Genomic DNA, 23,554 nt, shown 5'->3' with positions numbered 1-23,554 from the left:
CCAAGTTCGTGTTATTTTTATGGTTCATTATCATCATACAATTAAAAATCCAATGGAAAATCCTTTGATTTCAAAATGATATGAATAATAATGCTAGTCTGATATGGACAAAATAACAACAACAGTATATTATGTGCACAAGTGTATGCGCCTTTTTAAACCAAATGTGCCTTGGGTAGTACATTACTCGAGATTACGACACACTCCGCTGCAATCAACGACTAAACACTTACATTTATAACAGCTTAAGCTTGTTAGAACATGATTCTGTTTTATTTTTTTCTTTTTTTTCTTTGATGCATCTTGTAAAAGTGTGTTTGATTTAATCACATTCATTTCAAATCACAGCAGTAATCTGGAACAGTCAAATTGTCCTTGGCATAGAATGACTCCTGGAGAGAAAGAGCGCAATGGAGCAGGTCTTGTCCTCTGGAAAAAGAGCTCCTCGCTGCTGGACTCTGAGCTGGACCTCAGTGCATCTACATCAGCAATACAGCTGATGTCCAGAGGAGCCACAAACATGCTGCCAACACGCACAAGACTGGAGCACAATTCTTTTGACTTCAGAAAGAGAATTAGAGGTGAGAGATTTTACTGTGATGTAATGGTGAAGGGTCAGACTTGTACAGCAATCAGAAGGAAATATTTAAGCTGTCTTACCGCAAGACGTTCCCGTTTGAAAAGGCAACTATCCATATATGCTCTTCTGGCATATTTCAGACAGTCTGTTTCCATTATTCCAAAATCAAGCAGAATATCATACGTATTGTCACGTACCAGTGTGATCTTCAAGGACAGAATGCAAAATAAAAGGTATTTCCGTTTGGTTACATAAGTTGGATTACATGCTTTAAACATTATGGTCTGTAACAACTGTTGGATATGATTTAACATTTTCAAACATATTTTAATATCATAGAAATTATGCGAAATGTCAATGCTAGCTTTGTAGCACATTCAACCTGAATTTATGAATAAATGTCAGGCAAGAAAAATGATAATCCTGAAACAAACAGTAAATTTAAAGCTTAAACTAATATTAATATGTATATGTTGATTGGGCCTTTTTATCTCTTTACAAACAAAAGGTTGCCACTTTTTAACAACTGATAATAAAATCTGTAAAGCAGATAAATGTCAACATTTTGAACTTGACAGCTAAATTTATAATTTTGTGATGTGAATATAATCATCAGAACATACACATCATCATTTTCCTATTGCAAATAGTTTTTAATAAAGTCCAGAAGGTGGCAATAATGGTTCAGGCTATTGTTTCACAGTTTCTTAAGAGGATACCCCCGGCTCTTGTTTAAATGAGTAGAATGACATGTTTAGTGCTCAAAGTTTAAAGAAAAAGCAGACACTGGATGAGGGTAAAGCTTTTTGTTGTGAAAATGTGTCAAGTGCTAGTCTGTTATTTACACTGTATCAAATGGAGGACCACAGATATACTTATGCAGGTTTTGTGTCTTAAAACTAATTATGAAATGTGAAATACTGATTAGGCTAAGTAGTTTCTGCATAGTATGAATACTACATCCACTATGTTGTCACATGACCTACCTGCCTCCCATTCATAAATTCTTTCCCATGGCCTCATGGGATAGTAAAGTGCTCTTCAGAATCTTGGCAGAAGTAGGCCATGGGTTCTTCTCACCTTATACATAACATCCTGTATATATACAGTGCTCAGCATATATAAGTACACCCCACACAAATCTTCTACATTCATAATTTATTGGGAAGCTATACAATATTATATTTGTGTATATAAATTACATTAGTTGATACTGAAGCCAAATCTGGAGCTAATCTAACAAAATAACTTATGACAACAGTCCAAAAACTAGTACACCCAAATGTATATGATATAGAAAAATATTAAATACAAATTTAAAAAAAAGAAAATCAAGAGAAGATTAAAAAAAATTAAAAATGTAGTTGAAATTTTGCAATATTTTGCTTGAATTGAATAGTATTATCTTTCAATTTCTAAATATTTTTGGTGGTTAAAATATTATTTTAATAAATATATCTGTTTGATAAATCTGTTTTGTTTAAATGCACCATAATACATTGCCTATATTCACTGAGAAATGGATACAAATATTCATTTTCAAAATGCAGTGTACTCGATTATGCTGAGCACTGTGTATGTATGAATGTATCTGTGTGTGTGTATATTATATGTATATACACACACACACACAGTATACACAATTATATACAGTCAGAATTATTAGCCCCCCCCCCCCCCCCCCCCCCCCCCTATTTCCCAAATGATGTTTAACAGAGCAAGGAAATGTTCACAGTCTGTCGGATAATATTTTGTCTTCTGGCAAAAGTCTTATTTGTTTTATTTCAGCTACAATAAAAGCAGTTTTAATTTTTTAAAACTCATTTCAAGGTCAAAATTATTAGCCCCTTTAAGCTATATATTTTTTTTTCGATGGTCTACCGAACAAACCATCATTATACATAACTTGCCTAATTACCCTAACCTGCCTAGTTAACATAATTAACCTAGTTAAGCCTTTTAATGTCACTTTAAGCTGTATAGAAGTGTCTTGAAAAATATCTTCAAATATTATTGTCATCATGGAAAAGATAAAATAAATTAGTTATTAGAAATGAGTTATTAAAACTACAGTATTATGTTAATAAATGAGTTGAATCTCTGTAAACAGAAATTGGGGAAAAAATAAATGGGGGCTTTTATATATACTTTAAACTTTTATATATAAACTTTTTATGCAATTTATTTTAATCATAATTTTCTGTTGAAACTTTATTAGAGTATACTTGATTAAATTAAAAACTGAAGATTAAATAACAAACTGGCCAGCGCATTCAACCTTCCTCAGTGAGAATTTGGCCATTTGAATAAGATAAATTCAAACATAATAACAATAAATTACCGCCTGATTGTTTAATTTAACTTAATAAATTGTATAAGAGAGGATTAATTAATAATACATTTTAATAGCAGTTAAATAATTAATAGCAAAATGATTTCACTCGGCCCCAGTCCCCACCAATGTCAAGTGCAAACATACACCCTTGACTGTAGTAGAAACATGTTGTAAGTACATTGTTAATGAGACAATATAGTTTAAAAAACTATAGTAGGTCTATTTAGTATTAATTGGCCTAGCTCTACAAAAAAAAATCTTATTCCTTTTTACTTTAAAAGGCCTTTCGTGTGCGATAGGGTCAAAGCCATTCTGTGAACATACTTCTGTAATGATTGTAGCGTGCTAACGAATACAATACATGATGACTGTGGGGGGAAAGCCAATATATTCTCACTTTTTATTTGTTGTTATCCGTTTTCGTCGGGAAATGTTTCACGAGCAGAGACATTTTTGAACTAATTTGAACAAACAAGTGTCGATAATTTTTACTGTGACTGCTGACACGTGATCCTTCCAAGATGGCGGACCTGCTGATGGCGTCTTTGGAGCTGTCGAATGTTTGAAACTTTGAAAAGTGTTTTTAAAGTCTTTTTAAAACGTAGATACGATTATGAAATTATATACCTACACAGCTGTGTGGCTTTAATAAGAAAATCCCCACGAAACTGCCGTGACAGTTGTTTGATATGAGTCAATAGGCCTAATATAATTTAGGCTTACGTTATGGCTATTTTACATTGAGTTGCTCGCTGTGCTACAACAGGACGTACTTTTGTTACATTCTTTTATTAACTTTACAATAAACGTTACTTTACATTAAAAGACTGCGGATTTGGAAACACATGAGGGTGAGTAAACAATAATATTATTTTGAATTCTCATGTTACTCCAATTGCTTGTTGACTTGTATTGACATAAGCACTAGATGGCGGTAATTGACTGTGAAAATGCGCTCGTTCACTGGTTTAGCGGCCGCTTTTATAAGCACAGTACAGAGTGAAGCTGGCAGATTCAATATTTGTAGATTTCTTACCTGTTGGACTGCTTTGTTAGTTGGCCTGTGTAGACTGAAATGGCTGGACTGCCTGTTGAAGGCATCAGCAGAAGCCTTCAGAGCCATCAGCCAGAGGACTGAAGTTATATCCTAACAGAAGCTGTCCTGTTTAATAAATAAAATGGATATTATAGTTATTATATACATAACACTTAATCATTATTACTAATGAATTTATTATCGTTCACATAATAATTTTTTTAGCTATTTTAGATTTACATAACTATAACTGTTCTCATAAGTTTGCGGTTTGTATTTTTATTTATTATTGTTTTTATAAAAGTTTCTTTAGCTTTCCAAGCTGACATTACAAGATTAGCAGTGGATTTTACTTCATATTAAACCAATATCTTTTTTTTTTTTTTTTTTTTTTTAGCAACCACAAATATAAATATGATTATACAATTATGGTTGTGTACTCATGGTGTTTGTAATAAAACAGGTTATTGAACTGGTAATGTTAAATGTCTTAATTCCACTGTTTCACATTTTAATATACAGTAGTCAACATTTAAATTGGATCAAAATATTTGTATTGAACAATTTAAAAAACTGATAAATACCTTTTTAAAAATTTAGCTTTTATTATATCTTTGAAAGGTACCTCATGAAATGTTGAGTACTACTGTTTTAAAAGGTAATTAATTCAAAGCAGAATTTTCAGCAGTCAGTTATCATGGCAAAAGTTCCTTTGTGGTACTACTATGATTATTTTAGAACCAAGTAACATTTAATAATTTTATGTAAAAATAATAATAAAGGATGTCGTTGTATATTTTGAAAAATGTATCTAATTAATTGAAAGTTCAAAAAAGAGCAGTGTTTATTTTATGTATTTCTTTATTATTTTTTATGATTCATATTATTGTGTTATTGCATCTTTTTTTATTGTTGTGCTGTTTCTGTTATTGTTGATATTTTGCATATTTTGAAAAGTGCATTACAAATAAAATATATTATTATTAATAGTAGTATTTAAGATATCTTGTTATAAATGAAGTGTCTTTATACTCCACCTTTTACATTAAATGCTAAATGCAAGTATTAATTTGATTTTCCTTTTAAAATAAAATAATTCCTTAAACCTTACTGACCCCAGAGTTAGTGTACATTTATAAACATTTATATTGTATATTTAATTTTCAAAACAAGTAGTTTAATTACTATTATAATCTATTAACTATTATTATTACTATTATCAAGCTATTGCAGAGTGTTTTTAAGTGAATTCAGTCCTTGACTTTGCCTATATAAAGCCTCTTATGAACTTATTAAATTAGTTTTTCCCACCGAGTTACAGCAGCACTGAAAGAACAACAGCAGAATGAAGCCTGGTGTCTTCTTTTCTTTCTTCTTTCTTTCTTTCTTTCTTTCTTCTTTTCTTTCTTTCTTTCTTTCTTTCTTTCTTTCTTTCTTTTCTTCTTTTTTTTCTTTTCTTTTTCTTTCTTTTCTTTCTTTCTTTCTTTCTTTCTTTCTTTTTTTTCTTTCTTTTCTTTTTTCTTCCTGTTCACTGTTGCTGTCCTCACTATATGAGAGTATTTTTCTTTACTGCAGTGTTGAGTACACAGTCTTCTAGAGTTGATGTGCTATAAGCCCTGCCTTGGTTTTAACCACAAATGAAATAATTTTCAGTTGTTATTGAGCTCGTGGCAGTACCTGAGGACACTGTGGTTTACAGGACGACGGTAAGATGATTTATTTCACAATGTCTGTAAAATTATCTTCCTTTCAGCATTCTCGCTCATTTGTTTTCTTTCTTCTTTGGCTGTTGAAGGTACACCATATAACATTTTGTTTGAAATTAGCACAATTTAAATAATGAGCATGTACACCATCTTCCAAACCTTTGTCTTCATTTAAATTGAGCTTTTTAAAACATTTAATAGTGTTGATCAGGACTGAGGTTGATTAACAGATTTATGCAAAAAAAGAAAAAAAATTATCTGATGCATTTTACAGCAGTTTAATTCAGTGGATGTTTTCATCCAGAACTCAACAAATAGATAGTAAATTTGAACAGTGCACAGGGGTTAAAGTCAATACGTTTATTATTGAATTACATAAATACTTCAGCAGCGTTTGTACATTTTAATACTAGTTCCAACATACTTTGAAAGTATTGAATGTTGAATTTGTAAAAAAAAGAATAATCATTTAAATTTGACTAATGTTAACAGAGATGAATAAATGCTGTTAAAAGGTTTCTCATCGCTGGTTCATGTTAACTGATGCATTATCTAATGTATGTATTGTAAAGACTCAACAAAAGTCATTTTGAGTAACTGGTGTAATTAAAGACTAGATTACAATATGAAATGTATGACAGCATGCTTCAACTTGAAATCATCTCATCTGTACCCATGTTAGCATGATTTTATTATTACTAGAATATCTGAAAGCTTTATCTCCTAAGATATAACCCTTCCTCTCCTGATCTCAATTAGATATTAAATAAGATATTAAAAAAGGCTGAAAATTCTGATGAATGATATTTAACACTTCTAATTCATACTAAACACAACAGCTCTTTTCTGACGTCTGTGGAGCTATTGTTTATGCATGGTTTATCATGGACTGCCTGTGTCTTTTTTTTTCAGTAGCTATATATATATATTGTGTAACTTTAATGTGTTTTGATGTGTAGTAAATCTAAATATATTGGTTTCATTGAGTTGTATCTTCACAGCTGAATTCCTCCTCTTGGTCTCACAGCCTGTGGGCGTCTGAGTGTGCAAACCTCCAGCAATCTTACGTACATCTCAAACCATCTGGACCCCTGCTCACTGCCAAGTTACGTAAGTTTGAAAAGAACATGGGCGTTTCCTAAATACTGAGAGCTCTGCACTCTAACAACACCATCTGAGGAGAGCACATTCACTACCAACTCCCATCAATACACACACCATGGAGAACGTCAAACAGAAAGCTATCATCAGTACAATGTTAAAAACTTATTGCGGTTGGGAGGAGAGACATTAGGCACACTTTTTAGGAAAACATTTTATAAAGCAATACTTATTGGTTACATTAGCTTGTTGTATTGCTGGGTTCATGATGACAGTCTTAAATAGACAATAGTAAAACTGAAATTCATTTTTCTTATGGTACATGCTAATACAGTAGTATTCAAGATATGAGCTTTATTACCTAGTTATTTTTTACCCACTCTCTAGTACTGGAAAAGAAATGGCCCATAGATTTTAGGGTTGTTTACATTTGTAGTTTGATCCAGACTGATGGGAGAGAAGTTCCAAAAACATTTAGACCTGGGCTCTGTTCTTCATGATTTGACAGATCCTGGATCTTTTAATCTTGATAATTGATTACTTAATCTTGATAATTGATAGTCTGGTTCTTCAAACAAGTTTGTGAATCAGATTAAAATATCTGGATGAACTGGTCTGAGATTGCTGCATGTGCTGTGAAGGACAGATTTATCGATTCTTGATATCATGATCCGCAATGCAGCGATTGGCTGATGGCACAACAGCGTAATGACATCATCTGATTAATATTCAATTATCCATGTGAGCAAAATTACATAAAATTTGTAGTAAACGGTTTAAATATGATCTGCAATAACTTTACACATTTGTTGTGAGCTGCAGGCTTTACACTATCATGTGTCAAGAGTACTTAGCTAATTATTTAGTTTTACATTTAGAGCAGACTGTAGTAGCCTGGGCTTTTTAAGTTTCTCAATCGGCGTAAGGACTTGAAATGAATTTTGCACCAGCATAAGAGCGGTCAAAACATGTATGACTGCATAAATTATTATTCCTTTTATAAAACAAAAAAAAACTGTTGAATATTGTGCATGTGTATTATCGTTCAGAAATTGTTCTAAAGCTGGATCAGTACCTTAAAATAGTACCCGTTTAAATCTAAAAAGTCCATTAATAAATGTTCTCTTTGATCTCCTTGATGAGAACCACCCTGTTTTAATACTTTTATTTCAGAGTTCAGATTTCACAAGTTTTATTTATGTATAGTTTTTAACTTGTTTAAACATAAATGTTATTAATTATTTTATATTAAATATTATTAATTATTATATATAAACTTAAATGCAATTATCTATAAACTTTTTTAAAAACTATTTAACTTTTTCCCCCAGTGCATATAACCTATAGGTTACTATTGTAAGAAAATAACAGCATTTGATACATACTTACAGTATCACCTTTGCTGGACTTGAGTGCTGATTTCATAGATAAGATTTCGTTTTTTACGTTTTTGGATGTTACGAACTTTTATGCTGAACAAGTATTGATGATAATACAGTCTCTTACTGCACTAGCGTTAACCATAAGACAAATTAGCACCAACTCTCACTAAATTTTCGACATATGCTAGTTTTGTTGAACAAAATAAGCAAACAATTTAAATTAAATATGACAACAAGATGCTGCGGTGCCAGAAACTTGTGTTATTGTCGGCTAAGAGAACAGGTCATTCATAACGGAGATTCATTCACAAACGAATTGCTCCCTCTGTTAGCATTAGAGGTGAAAGCAGGAGTGTAGGTGTGTTTCAGGACATGGATTAGACCAAAATTAACAGGGAGGGAGGATAATACATTTCCATGCACACAAACGTCTGCAATACCTGTGCGATCACTTATCCATCGATATAGAAAAGTGATCTAAAAAATATAGTTTTCGTAACTTAAATATTTGCTTACTGACCCCCAGGAAAACTCCTGATCACAGATAGATGTACAAATGTTTACATGTCTCTGGCTGTGGATGGCCAGTCCTCCATTGCATCTTGGTCCCGCGTTCATTTCAAAGAAGCACTACCCTGTACTAAAATGGCAGCTATATTGACGCATTCCTTCCAATGGATAGCAACAGCGTAGGCGACATCTAATGTAAATATCAGCTGCTGCTCCTGAACAGGTTTGAGCTAAAAGAAACTTGCTATGACAACAACTCTAGGATGAGTTTTGAAGAACAAAATGATCCTGGATCGTGTCAAATCATCAATAACCAAATCCAGCTAACTGAGTAATCCATGTATGAAAAACAGACCCCAGGATTACTCAAGGGTTACTTACTTTCACCTAAAAAAAAAAAAAAAAAAAGAAATCACTTTTAACTCTTTCATTAGTGGTTTCAAATCTTTTTTTCTTTGGAAAAAAGCAAAGAACACAAAGGAAGATATTTTGAAGAAAGCTAAAAACCTGTAAGCATTGACTTTCAGTGGTTACAGTTCTCAGTTTTTTTTAAATATCATCTTCTGTGTTCAACAATAGAAAGAAAGATGAAGAGTTCTGGAACAAGTGAAGGGTGAGAAAATGATGATATAATGTTCAGTTTTGGGGTGAACTATCATAATGTTTACAATCTCAGTTCATAAATCTTTACCTACAGATACAAAACTCCTTTTATGACAGCATTCATGTTTATTTTAGGGAACAGCACTTGCAGAGCTCCATTTTTTTAATCAAATCAAAAGTGTGAACACAACACACCCTTAGAGTTTTGGCACAATTAGTTTAATCCTCTTACAGGTGGAAATACTGCTATTTGTATTCAGATATATGTACACACATTTGCAGACAATGATATTGACTTAATGGGTATTGTTTACAGAAAAAAATATGTTAAAATAGAAATATTTGTCATCTCTCTGTTGTGTTTGCAGCGATGTGCTTTCTGAACAGTTCACAATTTGCCAGGTATTACTGCAGGCTAGAGTGAGGAATCCCCACTTTAACGAACCTCCATCTTAAGGTATGACTTTAATTTAAATTCATGATGGTGACGATAAAGACCTGCAAAATGGAGAACTGTTTTAATAGCTTGAGAAGGAAATGAAGATTGTCTTTTTACATAGTAGCTTATACACGTCTCAATAACATTACAGAATGGCACAATATATATTTAGCTTAAACATTTAAAGAGCGCCCTAAATAATACTGTAATGTTTGAACTTGCTGTCCATGTCATGTGAATGTCTTAAACTTGATGTAAAAGGAATGAGGAATGAAAGGTGCTATTTAAATACAGGGTTCCCTCAGTTTTTATGATTAATTCTATAAATGATCGTGATTACTAGATGTTGGTTTGCATTTGTCTGGTAAGGTTGCGTGTGAATTAACAATCTAGTAGAATATATGCAGAAATGTCTCGTTTTTTTTTTTCCAAAACTTGATAAAGCAAAAATAATATTTCCGAAAGATATGGCCACAGGTTAACTATAGAAGCTTCCATGACTTTAACATAATGGCTATTAATAAAATCCCCACAGAGTCTATGGTTAGGGTAATTCATTTTTTTATTTGGCAACCGTTCTTTAAAGCAGTGTGTAACTTTTATTTATTGAACCGGCATAGCAGAAGATATCTCTTCACAGCTGAAACTCAAAGATGGACATATTCCAACTTGAAGACTATTTGGGTTTAGCCATGGGACGATAACCGTTTTCAAGGTATACCATGGTTTGGTTTTAAAACCAGAAAAGATTTCTGTAATACCGTTCCTAAAGTATGTGTAAGATTTTATTTACATTTTGAAAATTTTTTTAGGACAACAGTATCTCCAGCAGAAAAAATATATCTAAAGATGTCATTTTAAATTGTAAAGAATTTTGAAACAAATGAAGACAGCAGAAGTCAATGATTGATTTGAATTATATAGCCTGACATGTTTACTGCTCCAAAAATATTAAATCTTTCAAAAAATACTATATATTGTGTTCAAAGGGGAGATTTAGTTAAAAGATTTAGTTAACATATTATAGAGCAGTGAGCACAATACCCTGAAACCATGATATTTTTATCCACGGTTATCATACCGTCAGAGTCTTATACCGGCCCATGCCCATGTAGTGGGTTCAAATCGTGAAAATATTTGAAGACATTCAGGTGGTTCAGGTTTTGCTTTCACAATCTTCAAATATGCTTGTTTAATAAATAAAAAGCTACACACTGCTTCAGTTAGGATTAAAGGGATCGTTCACCTAAAACTGAAAATCCTGTCATCATTTACTCAGCTTTGTTTCAAACCTTTGAGTGTCTTTTTTCGGTTAAACACAAGATATTTTGAAAAAGCTGGTAACCTGTAACCACTGATTTAATTTGTTTGTCCTGCTATGGAAGTTAAAGGTGCAGAAGGTGATTGTCTTCAGAAACATTTTTTTGTTGTGCTGGTTGAAAGTCTCTTCACATTCCACTAGTAATAGTTAAAGTAAATGATCTAAATGTATTTATATGTATTTTTATATTCTGGGTGAGGCATAAAAGTGAAAAATGTTCATCAAATTAAATATTGTCGTGCTGATAATTCCCATAATTCTGATAAGTAGCCCAAACTGCCTGTCAACAAATGTAGATTTGGACAACTGCGCGTTTCTTTTCACGCAGATCCACCATTGGCGTGTGCACTCTGGCATGTGCACACAAGACACAGCGGTAAAATTAAATGCTGAATCAAAACTTTTTCAAATCCTGAATCAATATTGTAGTTACTTTTGAACATTTAATGAAGGATGACACCATGGCTGAAGTATTTCTTTTAGACAGGTAATGTTCTGTTTTTAAACTATTTTAGTCACACAAAGCTGATGTCTTTTGTTGTATAATGTATGGGTTATATGCACAGAAGTGTCGCTCGCTGTAAGATTTCAATGGCTGAACAATTGATGTAACTATTTTCAGTTTCATAAGGGACCTTTTACAGCATCGCTAATGTAGATTTTTATTTAGTTTAACAACAAAACATTAGTAAAGCCTAGCCTGCTTTACTGAGCTGAAGCTGGTTTTATATTCACATTGGTTCATTTTTGAATGATGACGACCTGTGACGCGCTCCCTATATCGTTTACCATTTATCTGAATATTCGCTCAGAAATAGCATGCAAGTATGGCTTAGTAATATGAGTAATTCCTGCATGCCGCCGGCCAAACACTAAGCCTACAGTAGTTGCTTTAGGACAAAGTGTGAGAGAGTGAGACCAGCCTTGCATCCATGAAATATTGCACATTATGGCAAGTTTTGCTTGCTAACTACATAACTGAAAACATGCTAGATATCATACAGTTTTTTTTGTTAGGAATTGTAGTATTATAAAGTACTATAAAGTTTCTTAACTGGCAAATGACATGATCTGGTGGGTTGTCTGCGGTCATCTTTAAGGTGCGCGCGTTTGTGTTACAGGAGGCATGGCTTTGGACTGTAAGGAAGGGACTGTATTTCAAAGATATTATGTTAACCAGTTAGCATTGTGGCAGATCACCTACTGCACCCTTCAATGGTTACAGATTTCCAGCTTTCTTCAAAATGTCTTTATTTGTGTTAAACACAAGACACTCATAAATGTTTGAAACAAGGATGAATGAACGATGACAATTTTTATTTTTGAGTGAACTATCCATTTAAAACTAACATCGGAAGTATAATAATCACTGCAATAGCCAGTCATAATAAATAAATTGCTTTATTTGTTTTGTTTTTAAGTCCAGACATCCTTTAAGTGTCAGGCAGTTTTTAGAAAATGTAATTTTTTCATTTAATAAAAATAAAATACACAGACACTTTAAAAGTTCATGTTTACACTGTATAAACTAAAATAAAAGATGCAACGTTTTCTTTTCACTAATGTATAGAAAGACAGAATAATGCCATTTATTCAATGTTAAAATAAATGTAAGACTAGTAAATTCTGTAGAAAAAGATGCTTGTTTGTTAGTTCATGTTGAATAAATTTAACATATTACAGTTATGTTTGCATGAACACAATGGGTAATAAGCAGGTATCTAAACCAACCTTGTGGGAACCCTGTAAATAAAATGTGAAAGAATGAAAAAAATAAAGAAATGTAAATAAGTTTTGTTTTATTAAGCATGCAGCCTATGAAGCACTACATACACTTATCAAATATTAACCAATGGGTTAGTGTTACTACACAATATTTAAATGTACAACTGTTGAAGATCATGAGGTGATTAGATATGTCTGCTGCTGCATGTGTATTAGGGCTGACCGATTCTCATGGGGGAACACATTTATTAAGTAAAACCACAGTGAGACCTTTGTGTAAACAAATCTGACTGAGCTGAAACGAAAAGATTCAGTCTCGAGCACTTTGGTCTCATTCACATCCACTTGCTGTTTCTTCAAACCAGCTGAAACAGAGTCTAGAATAAAGATATAAATCAAACATTTTTGAACAATCAAAACACTTTACAGAGCTGTCTCAACATGTCGTTTAAAAACCTTATGCTGTCACAACATGTAATAATTAGAAAGCAACTTCTCCGTATTAACATGTTCTATTCAACTCAAACTGATAAATCCCTTTTTAAACTGTGACCACAATGTAAACGGCTTCATAAACACACAATTACCTATCACACTCCCCCCAATAATCTGTCAGCCCCAGCGCAGCCCTCCAAATTCTGTAGAATGAGCAAAGGTGGAAAAATAAAGACACACTCCATGAAAAATATAGCCACACCAAATCTAGCTTATGCATATCCTGCCTTCAAACTCATTATCCTTCATTATAGGTAAAAGTAAACATGTTATTTCTATCATTTTTTTAAATGTCGTCTGTGCAAAGTCTGGATGTTCAGCTTCATATTGCTTCCTCTTCAATTGTAGCACTCCTCTCCGAACACGGCCTGTTATTAGCATGGTTTGTTTGCACTCATGCACTTTTCTGCAGTGTAAGATCAGCGCTGGTGTGGGACAGAGGACATGCTCACTCTGTGTAGTGCATGATGGACTCCACATAGTTTCCAGGGAAAAGTCCTGTAGTGCCGCTCATCACACCTTCATACCAGCCGTCGTCATTCTTTTAATCACATAGATGATGGCTCCCTCCTGGAAAGACAACTCATCTTCCTTGTCCCGCACGTAGTCGTAGATTGCCACCACTGAAACCAAGAAAAAAATAATAATAGTAATAATATTCTGAATATTGTTACTTTAGGACAAATAATATTAAGAATTCAAGTGCAGGTGGAGGAACATTTAAAACAGAAATTAGCTTCTTTTGCAAAGAACCAATTGTGGCTTTAAGTTCAGTTATAAATAATAATTTGTATTTATTTTCATGCATAACCTAAAAGATTCTGATCTTGGAAATTAACAAATCAATATTGTTTTATTAAAATGAAAAATGTTCAATAGTCTGTTATTGATTTGTCAATTAATAAATAATGAGGCTAAGGTTACGTTTACACTGTCAGATCTTGATGGTGGACAATTCCCATTTGTTGCCTATCTCTCTCTTTTTTTTTCATGTCTGTTTACACGTGCTTTTAATTGTGACCTATATCTGATTCATGTGTTTACTCTTGATACAATTTACAATGTCTCGCATGCGTACCACACAGAGAAGTACCACGTTGTCGTAAGTTTAATGACGTACAAAACGGAATGCCTCAATAAATCCGATCTGCCTGTTTACATGATAGTTGCATGTCACATATCTGATTTATATCTGACATGGAGGCCTGAAACTGATCTCTGAATATATCCGAATGCATGCATAGAACAGATCCAATCTGTCACATATGAGGAAAAATCAGAATTGGGTCTCGTTTAACTTGGTGCCTACTATCTTATTTCAGTTTTTGATTATTTTAATATTCCTATATAAAAAAGAGACCCATGTACATGCTGTAGTGTAAATGAGTTTGTTGCATTATCACTCAAAAAAAAAAAAAAAAAGAAATAAGAGAAAACTTATTAATAATAAAATGATGATTGCATACCATAATAATGGCAAATTTCAAATCTTTGGGATTTTGATCCTTCTACTTAAAATGCAGTGGAAAAAATCATAGTGTTTAGTAGTGAAAGATCCATATGTGTGTGGAAATGAACAGAAAGTGCAACATGAAAAGGATTCATCAACTCAGAACACAGTTAAATCACTGACTTTTTAAAGGTTCTGTGTGTAAGTTTTTGACTCTTCTAAAGCATAGAAATACCATAATATGTTTACAGAAATTTTAGAAACGTGCTAAGCGAACATTCTTGTTTATCTGAAAAACAATGCTGAAGTCAGATATTCTGCTTTGAAAATGTTTTTCGTGCCAGAACAGCTGTCTTTATTTTGGTTATTTTAACCTGACCAATGCCAGTTTAGCCAATTATATATCAGCACCCTGGGTTGCCTTGTTGGAAAACCATGTATTTCATTCATTCAGAAAGGCTCTCAAAGCATGTGTCCGTGACTGAAATGCGACCTCTGGTGGACAGTAGCAGATTGGCTGAAATGAGACGCAGGTTCAGAGTTTCACATGAGGTTATTAATTAGCAAATAATGTAAATATTATGAACGTAAACATAAGGTGAGCAGGTTACATTGTAATCCCGTGTCCTAACAACACGCTACGTGATGAGATTTGCAGTGATACTGTAGGCAATTTGGCTGTTTGCACCAGACGACACATGACAGAAATTTAAATACAGCCATTTAGAAGCACAGAATATGCACTCACTCATGAAATGGTAAGGTTTATAATCTAATTAATACATATTAAACCTCTTTAACATTGTTGAATCACTGATATGTGTTGGTTCTGAGTCAGTTCTAAAGTTCAATTTTCAACTGGTTTATTTTATTTTCAAGATCTGAGATGAACTATCTGCTGCTTTCAGTATAATGTCATGAAAAAAATGGCATTCATTATTGGCATTTAACACTGAATAAAGCACATGAGGTGATCAGTCATTTTTTGTTGTTCAGCTGTAAGCAACAGAAGCAGATTCTAATATATCAATTCAACATGTTTGTTAAAACAAAAACTCATTTTAATATTGAAAATATTCCTTTTATCACGTGCTATTGCTTTTATTTAGAACCCGATTTAAATAAGCCTTTAGGCTCGACTGTTGGTCCTCAATCTGGCAACCCACGATTGTGTTTGTTTTGATCAAGGAGTGCAATACCAACCACTGGGCGTCCAAGATATATACTGCACCTTTAAATGTTTAAGTAACAACCAAAGCTGCATTTAACCAGAATCTTCAAACTTGCCTTTCTCCAGGTATGTTTGTGGAGCCCATGGTGGGTCTTCCTCAGCGTATGGGTCACTGTACTCCACCACAGAAGACTCCTCTTCCTCATAGTCTTCTGGAAGAGCAGCTGGATTTTGTGTGTCTTCAAACATGGGCTCTTCTGATGGAGGAGGTGGAGGAGGCGCATCTGTAACTGAGAGAAAGTGGAGAAATGAGCAGACGACCAGGACTCCTGCAGAAGGGAAGGCCATGCAAACTCATGGATCCATGCAGAAAGCAAATGAGGTAAAATGTGATGATTTGCTGTGAACGAAAAGAGTTGTAACTTTCACTGGTAACATTCTCAGACAAACAGAGACAAACATGCATATGCATGCTAATGTGAAAGTGTATATAGGTGTACAAACTATTTTAATAATTCCAGCTAGATGTTTATGTAGTGAACTATCTAAACATATTTTGTCAAATATCTTACTCGGGACAGTACTAAATAAAAATAACATGCGTTTTGTATGATCGCTCTTATTTTGTTCACACATATATATATATATATATATATATATATATATATATATATATATATATATATATATATATATACACACACACACACCTGTGTGTAAATATCAACTGCATGTATATATATGCAGTTGAAGTCAGTTATAAGCCCCCCTTTTTATTTATTTATTTTTTTTTTTTAATAATGATGTTTATTAGAACAAGGAAATTTTCACAGTATGTCTGATAATATTTGTTCTTCTGGAGAAAGTCTTATTTGTTATTTCCAAAAACGAAGATAAGGAATGAAGTTTAGGCAGGATATTTATAGTAGTTTTAGAATGATCTGATAGGACAGCTAATGATTAGCAATGAGGATCAGCTGTAGTCAATCATATAACGTGCTCCTCTCGAAATTAGTTTGTGAAACTTCACTTATAAACAGCAGCTATGCTAATTATTTTCTGTTCTCTATTTCCACCTGGGGCCTCTAGAGATTATGCAGCGTCATTAATGCTAAGGAATCCATAACTCTGGACCAGGCCATATCCTGAGCTGATCCTGCGGAGAGCATGAGGCTGATTGCAGAAAGACCACAGTGACAGACGAGCCTTCGCATTGATCCTGTGGGCCAGCATGATCATCCGCCATTGTCCTATTCACACCTGCAGTTCTCCATGATGGATGTCCAGTGTTTTCCAGCCTCCAGCACCTAGATTGCAGCTCCGCACAGGAAGTTTGGCCAGAGGAAAATGGTCGTGCTCAACTGAGTCTGGTTTCTCTCTAGGCTTTTTGCCCTCACTTTCGACAATTGGTGAAGTGTGTTCCTCGAAACTGGCTTGCTTTATTGGGACGTGTGGCGCTGCACATGGATGGATTTGCTCTTCAGTGTTTGGACTTTCAGCAGTGAAATTTAAACTACACTGAACTCTGACACTTTCAATTTACTACAAGTTCTATTTAAGCTGCTGTGACACAATCTACATTGTAAAAGAGCTATAGAAATCAGAATTGTACTTGTTTTTGTGTACATTTTTACAAATATTGTGTGTACATTTACATTTTTGTGTACGTTTCAAGTACACACACACGTATAATTATGTTTAAATTATTCATATTTAAACAAATTCTTTGAGTATGTAAAGTTTTGAGAACACTTGTAACAACAATCGTACAGAAATTGTATATTTGTGTACGTGTTTGTGCATTTTTATGTTTGTGAACAAAAACTCACAAAAAAAAACAATCATACACAAAAACAAGCATACGAAACATACAATGTACACGAAAACACAAATACAAGTATACACAAAAACTAAACTTACACACACAAATGTACACATAAACAAACGTACACAAAAATGAAAAAAACACAAACTTACACTAATACAAACGTACACAAAAACACAAAGGCGCACACACAGAAAAACAAATGTTCACAAATACACAAAATCACAACTGTACTTACACAAGAACACACAAGCACACAAACACACACAAGTACAAAGTAACACACAGACATACAAAAACCACACAAATGTACACAAAAATAAATACACAAACGCACAGAAATGCACACACAAAAAATGAATTTACACAAAAACAAACATACACAAATATAAATGTACACAAAAAACAAACGTACACACACAAATGTAACCAAATACACACAGAAACATACAAGTACACATGTACACAAATACCACAAATGTACACAAAAAACACACAAGCACAAAGGTACACAAGTACACACATACACACACAAGTACAAAGAAACACACAAAACCACAAACACGAACAAAACAAAAAAACACACAAACAAATCCACACAAATGCACACAAATACACAACTTACACAACAACTTAAACTTACACAAACATACAAATACACACACACAAATACATATATAAATATATAAATGTACGCAAATACAAGCGTACACAAGTACACAAAAAACATACAAATGCACACATAAACAAACACAAATCACACACACAAATGTAACCAAATACACACAAAAACACAAGTAGACAAAGTACAAATGTACACAAACACAGACATGTACATAAATATACACAAATAAGTGTACACAAAAACAAATGTACACAAATACACACACAAGTACACTAAAAACAAAAGTATAAATGTACACACAAACGTATGTGTACATTTTGTGTATGTTTTATGTGTGTATTTATGTTTGTGTATTTGTGTACGTTTGGGGTTTTTTGTGTACTTGTGTATGCGTATACATTTGTGTATTTGTGTGTCTGCTTGTGTGTTTGAGTACGTTTAAGTGTTTTTTGTTTACCTGTGTGTTTTTGTGAACTTGTGTGTTTGTGTAGGTTTGTGTACTTGTATGTTTGTATGTGTGTTTATGTGTGTGTTTGTGTTTGTGTACTTGTTTATGCAGGTGTACTTCGGTCCCAACCCTGCTCCAACACACCTGTAACAACATCAAACCTGAAGGACTCAATTAGTTGTTTAATTGGGGTTAAAGCTAACTAAACGGTGGAGGAAGTGAGTTTGACACCCATGACAACCTTAAACTCTCAAAAACCCTTGCTTGTTAGATTGCTTATGTTCTGGTAACCATTCAGTTTAATAATAATGAATGTGAAAATTGTTGAATGAATTGACAGCCCTAAAGAAGGGATTACAGATGCATTGATATGCCATATTGACTGAACATGCATGTCTGTTTGTCTCTGAATGCTGGAGGCTTTCTCATCAGAGAAGCTCAAAGCCACTTACTGGTTTCCTGAACGCGAGCCACAAACCCCGTCAGTGGAAGCTGGGGTGTGATCTGCAGTACGGAGGGGGGAGGGGGGGCCACTGAAGCTAGTCCACAAGACCACAATAAGCACAGAGAAACAACCAGAGTGTGTGAGCAGTAAAGAAAGTGAACATGGAGGAAAAACAGAAGACAGAAGCCAGTTAGTTTAGTGTGCAAACAGTCTGACAAATGCAGTGGTCACCAGAGAGCAGACAGCGTTAGGTTACTATATTGTCACCTTACAATTATAAGGCTCTATCTGACATTTTTGTCAAAACTGAGTTATTGACATATTCTTATTAAATGACAACTTATTTACATTATGGAATGTTTTTTATATAAAGATTTTTACATTTTAAGAATGTTTCATCTACAAAGTCCAACTCTAGCTTGGCTCTATAACAGGGGTCTCAAATTGCTGGCTTGCAGGACATTTGCGGCACATTCCTCCTTCTGGTCCGCAACTGACGTCAAAAATATAACCAGATTCAAATCATTCAGAAGGCAGACAGAACCTTATAATTCCAAGGTGTCGATTTGTATTCTATACACCAGTTAGAGAGCTCAAAAACCAACCCATTTATACGTCACAGTACCACTCTAGAGCTGCCTTTTCACTGTATCTGACAATCCACAAGTCATTCATTTCCAATGGAGAACAGAGCTGATTGGAGCTTCTGCATTTAGACATTGTGCATTAGAATGACCGAGCATTTTAGCTTTTTTTTTTTTTTTTAAATGGTGGTTACAAAACTGCATTACTGTGCCTTTTAGAAATGAGTTTTGCGAGGTTACTTATTTCTTAGTAGATATATTCATTAAACATTACAACTTACACTACCGGTCAAAAGTTAGTTTTTCTTTAAGAAAATTATTCTGTTCATTAATTCAATGTAAAAAAAAAAAAAAAAGTTTAAAATTTATTACAATTTTAAATAACTGCTTTCTTATTGTATGTAGTTTCAAATGAAATTATTACTCCAGTCATTATTGCTTTTATTATTACCTTTATTATTATTATTATTATTATTAATAATAATAATTAATTAGAGCAGTGGCGGCTCTAGTTTAAATGCCACCCTGGGTGATTCACCCCGTATATAATCATATAAATAGACCCCTAATAAAAATATTTATTTATTTTGAATAAATATAACAATTTATTTCTATTTATTATAAATAAATAAAATTATTATTCATATTGTTAGTCTAAATGAATAACAGAAATCAATCCTAAAATGTAAACATACAACTATCCTTAGATCACTTAAGAAATCTTTTGCATGAATATTAATTATTACTATTGTATAGACCAATTACCATGTTTGTAAAAATTCAGGATGCGCGTGGCAGGGAGGTGGCAGAAAGAAACCCGTAACGCTAGCATTTATCGTGAGGGAATGCCATCGATGCAGTATAGAGTTTGTAGTTGTCTTATAAATAAGATATATCGATTATACATATTATATAATATTTACCTAATGCTTTCATTCATTTTTAAAGCTTGTCACCCAGTGATAAGCACCGTGATTCTGCAAAATTAACGTTAAAGTGAGTGGCGCTCATCTGACAGGTCCATTTGCGACAGCACCCTCCCAATGGATATTAGATAAAACGAAATGACCAAGCATCCAGCCCCAAATATACAATCTCATTGAAGCTCCAAGTGATTTTACAAGAGAGAAGTTAAAGCCCTACAAGTCCTTTGGATGCTAACAGTTTAGTTCTGTGTGGTCATGTGCAAGAATAATGCTCCATGATTACCAGATTCAACACCTATGTAGTGCTAAAAACCGAGGTTCTGCTTAGCCAAAGACAAGGAAAGAAGACGGAGCTGTACAAGGCCTGGGTAATTGTCAACAAGCAAAAAGACTGCATTCTGACAGAGAACTGCCACCTGTACGCAGGGTATGTGAATGTACACATAAAGGTAATGTTGATTTTATATTCGCACATTTGGACTTTCTCCTTAATAATATAATTTGATAAAAGTATTATTTGCAAACTCTAAATAGCGAAATCATAATAGCAGCCATGACTATCAAAAGTACAACATTGTTCACAGTCAAATAAACAGTTGTTAATGTTGTTTTTAAGTCAACAATTGCAGGTTATTTCAGACCGAATATTCAAAGTGCCGTGGTAAACAATATAGGAAGTGTGTCACAAGTTCTCACTGAATGAATGTGTGAATAATAAAACCATGTTTACCTTAATAACTTACACTTTCACAATTCATTCTAAGCATTCAGTGTCCGCAGTTTAATTAACCATGTGTAACAGTTTTTGCTGAAATCGTTTCTGCAATAAAATCGAGTAAGTGTATGATTCAGCATAGCGTAACCCTACCTGATATAACATGAGAACTACAGAGTTCAGCATTTCTAATTAGGTCTTCACTTCATTCAGCTCCCTTTAGCCAAAGACGTCTGCAGTTGGCATTAAAGCAGTGTGGTGTATGGTAAAAGTTCAGTTTTCTATTTTTGGACTTTCAAATTTGGCATCCTACCGCACAACATCTTTGCTATTGCAAGCCCGTCTTTTTTTTGTAACCGGGGACCCGTGTGACGTCAAGTGTGACGTAGGTATTAATTGGTCTATAGAATCCATTAAAATATGTTTTATAGAATTACCTGTGGTCATAGATTGCTTCATAACCATGTAATATAAATAACTTGAACAGTTATTTATAGTGCAATAACATTTCACAATTTGTGCTGTATTTTTGAGGAAATAATCACAGCCTTGGTGAGCAGAAGAAGCTGATTTGAAAACATTTAACTGACCCCAAACTTTTGACCGCTAGTGTAATTTTAAAGAAGGGGAGAATTGGGACAATTAGAAGTATATGTTAGATAGAGTGGAAAGGCTGCTTAACTGTGTTAACTACCTTAAGAACATGAGAAAGTGTTACTGCAAGAAAAAAAAAAATGAATGTGATAAAGCAAAGATATGACAGGGCCTCAAATACAAATGTTCAAGTAAAATGCAGGTGAGGGTCCATGGTGAATCTTAAAGAAAATTTAGCCTTTGAAGAACAACTGTTTAGGGCTCCACAAAAAATGAGGAGCATTTGGTCAATAATGCCGGTTTTGTGATCAGAAGTAAACATATTTTCTTCTGAAGAAGCAGCACATATTTTCCAATGGAGCAGCATTTACTACAGGGTAGTGTGCTGACAAGCTATGCAATAAATCACACACAATTAATCAAGCAATTATAGAAATCGAAGAGAATCATTCTGTGATGATGACACTTGCTTTGCAGTGAACTACGGCTACATGTGGTAAATGCTGCTGTATGTGAAAATACCACAATTAATAACATGTTTGATCATTCTGTAAGATGATGTGGCTTCTTCCACAGAATAAGGCAAGCAATATTCATAGTAGGTAAAATTCTAATGGCAGTCATTGCGTTATTGGATACTATTAAGACATATAACAAGAACTTGATAAGCCTTGATTAGTCACATTGAGATTTACTACTGATCACAGAGCAGTGCTACAGTACAACCATTTCAAAAACTTTCTCAGTCAGTAAAAGCAGTACCTTGGTTCTGATTGTAATAAGGCCCTCCATTCTGCTGGCTAGGTGGCATGGAAGTCTGACCCGTGAGTGAGGGTGGTCTGCGGTACGGCAGTGAACCCCCGACTGAGGGTGCAGTCTGTCTGGGGACGGGCCTGTTCATGCTGTAGAACTGAGGAGCACCTGTATGAACCCATGAGAGAAAAGACAGACTGATTTATGAGAAACATACAGTAGCACCTTTATTTAAGAACCAAACAAATAGTTCAACATTTACAAAAGCAAGCATGAAAGTCATGAAAATGTCTTTTAAACTGATATAGATTCAGACCTAGTACATTTGACCGCAGAATTTAATGGGTGTTAACCATTTCTGCTTAACAATTTGTAATGGAGTTTAAAAACTGCTATATTATCCCATCTGGGTAGTGTTGCACACCAGCTGATTAGAAGTTCTTTCTTAAACTAGAATGTAAAGTCCACACTAGGGGCTTGGCAACTACTAGATCAGGGGTGTCCAAACTTGGTCCTGGAGGGCAGGTGTGCTGCAGATTTTAGCTTCAGCTTTCATCAACACTCCTGCAAGGATGTTTCTAGAAAGCCTAGTAAGAGCTTGATTGGCTATCCCAGGTGTGTCTGATTGGGGTTGGAACTAAACTTTGCCGGACACCAGCCCTCCATGACTGAGTATGGACACCCCTGCACTAGATAGTTTGTAACTAAATGTGTTCTCACTTCGGTTGCACCTTTCTTAAGGCAAACCGTAGTTAGTAGGTCGTAAGCTCTCCGTAAAGTCACAC

The 23,554-nt window shown here is 33.9% G+C and overlaps 2 protein-coding genes and 1 long non-coding RNA gene across 6 annotated transcripts in view; 1 reads left to right on the top strand and 2 right to left on the bottom strand.

Moving 5' to 3' along the window:
• Positions 1 to 251: 251 nt before the first annotated feature.
• Positions 252 to 4,072, bottom strand: LOC130234516 (secreted phosphoprotein 24). Its single transcript, XM_056464739.1, has 3 exons — positions 3,952 to 4,072; positions 661 to 786; positions 252 to 561 (listed from the first exon to the last, which is right to left on the bottom strand). The coding sequence occupies exons 1-3, from the start codon at positions 4,036 to 4,038 to the stop codon at positions 343 to 345; spliced, it is 432 nt and encodes a 143-aa protein (XP_056320714.1). The 5' UTR covers positions 4,039 to 4,072; the 3' UTR covers positions 252 to 342.
• LOC130234517 (uncharacterized) lies at positions 3,421 to 17,546 on the top strand. 2 transcript variants are annotated; one of them, XR_008838326.1, is made up of 6 exons: positions 3,421 to 3,766; positions 5,605 to 5,657; positions 6,685 to 6,767; positions 9,622 to 9,710; positions 15,981 to 16,236; positions 16,944 to 17,546. It is a non-coding gene; the product is annotated as an uncharacterized LOC130234517 (long non-coding RNA). The 2 variants fall into 2 exon arrangements; XR_008838325.1 differs by lacking the exon at positions 3,421 to 3,766 and having other exon boundaries at positions 5,517 to 5,657; positions 16,944 to 17,545.
• Positions 12,788 to 23,554, bottom strand: part of abi2a (abl-interactor 2a) — a 61,856-nt gene continuing 51,089 nt past the window's right edge. For 2 of the 3 annotated variants that reach the window (XM_056464736.1, XM_056464738.1), the window contains 4 exons: positions 22,779 to 22,937; positions 19,205 to 19,291; positions 15,971 to 16,144; positions 12,788 to 13,856 (listed from right to left, as the gene is read on the bottom strand). In XM_056464736.1, coding sequence (XP_056320711.1) covers positions 13,747 to 13,856; positions 15,971 to 16,144; positions 19,205 to 19,291; positions 22,779 to 22,937 — 530 coding nt within the window. In that variant the 3' untranslated portion in view covers positions 12,788 to 13,746. The remainder of the gene's footprint in view (positions 13,857 to 15,970; positions 16,145 to 19,204; positions 19,292 to 22,778; positions 22,938 to 23,554) is intronic. The other variant, XM_056464737.1, reaches the window with a different exon arrangement.

Source organism: Danio aesculapii, chromosome 9 (assembly GCF_903798145.1).
Source record: "Danio aesculapii chromosome 9, fDanAes4.1, whole genome shotgun sequence".
Taxonomy (NCBI): Eukaryota; Metazoa; Chordata; class Actinopteri; order Cypriniformes; family Danionidae; genus Danio; species Danio aesculapii.
Note: the sequence above shows the minus strand (reverse complement) of the source record. Positions and strands in the feature narration are given on the sequence as shown.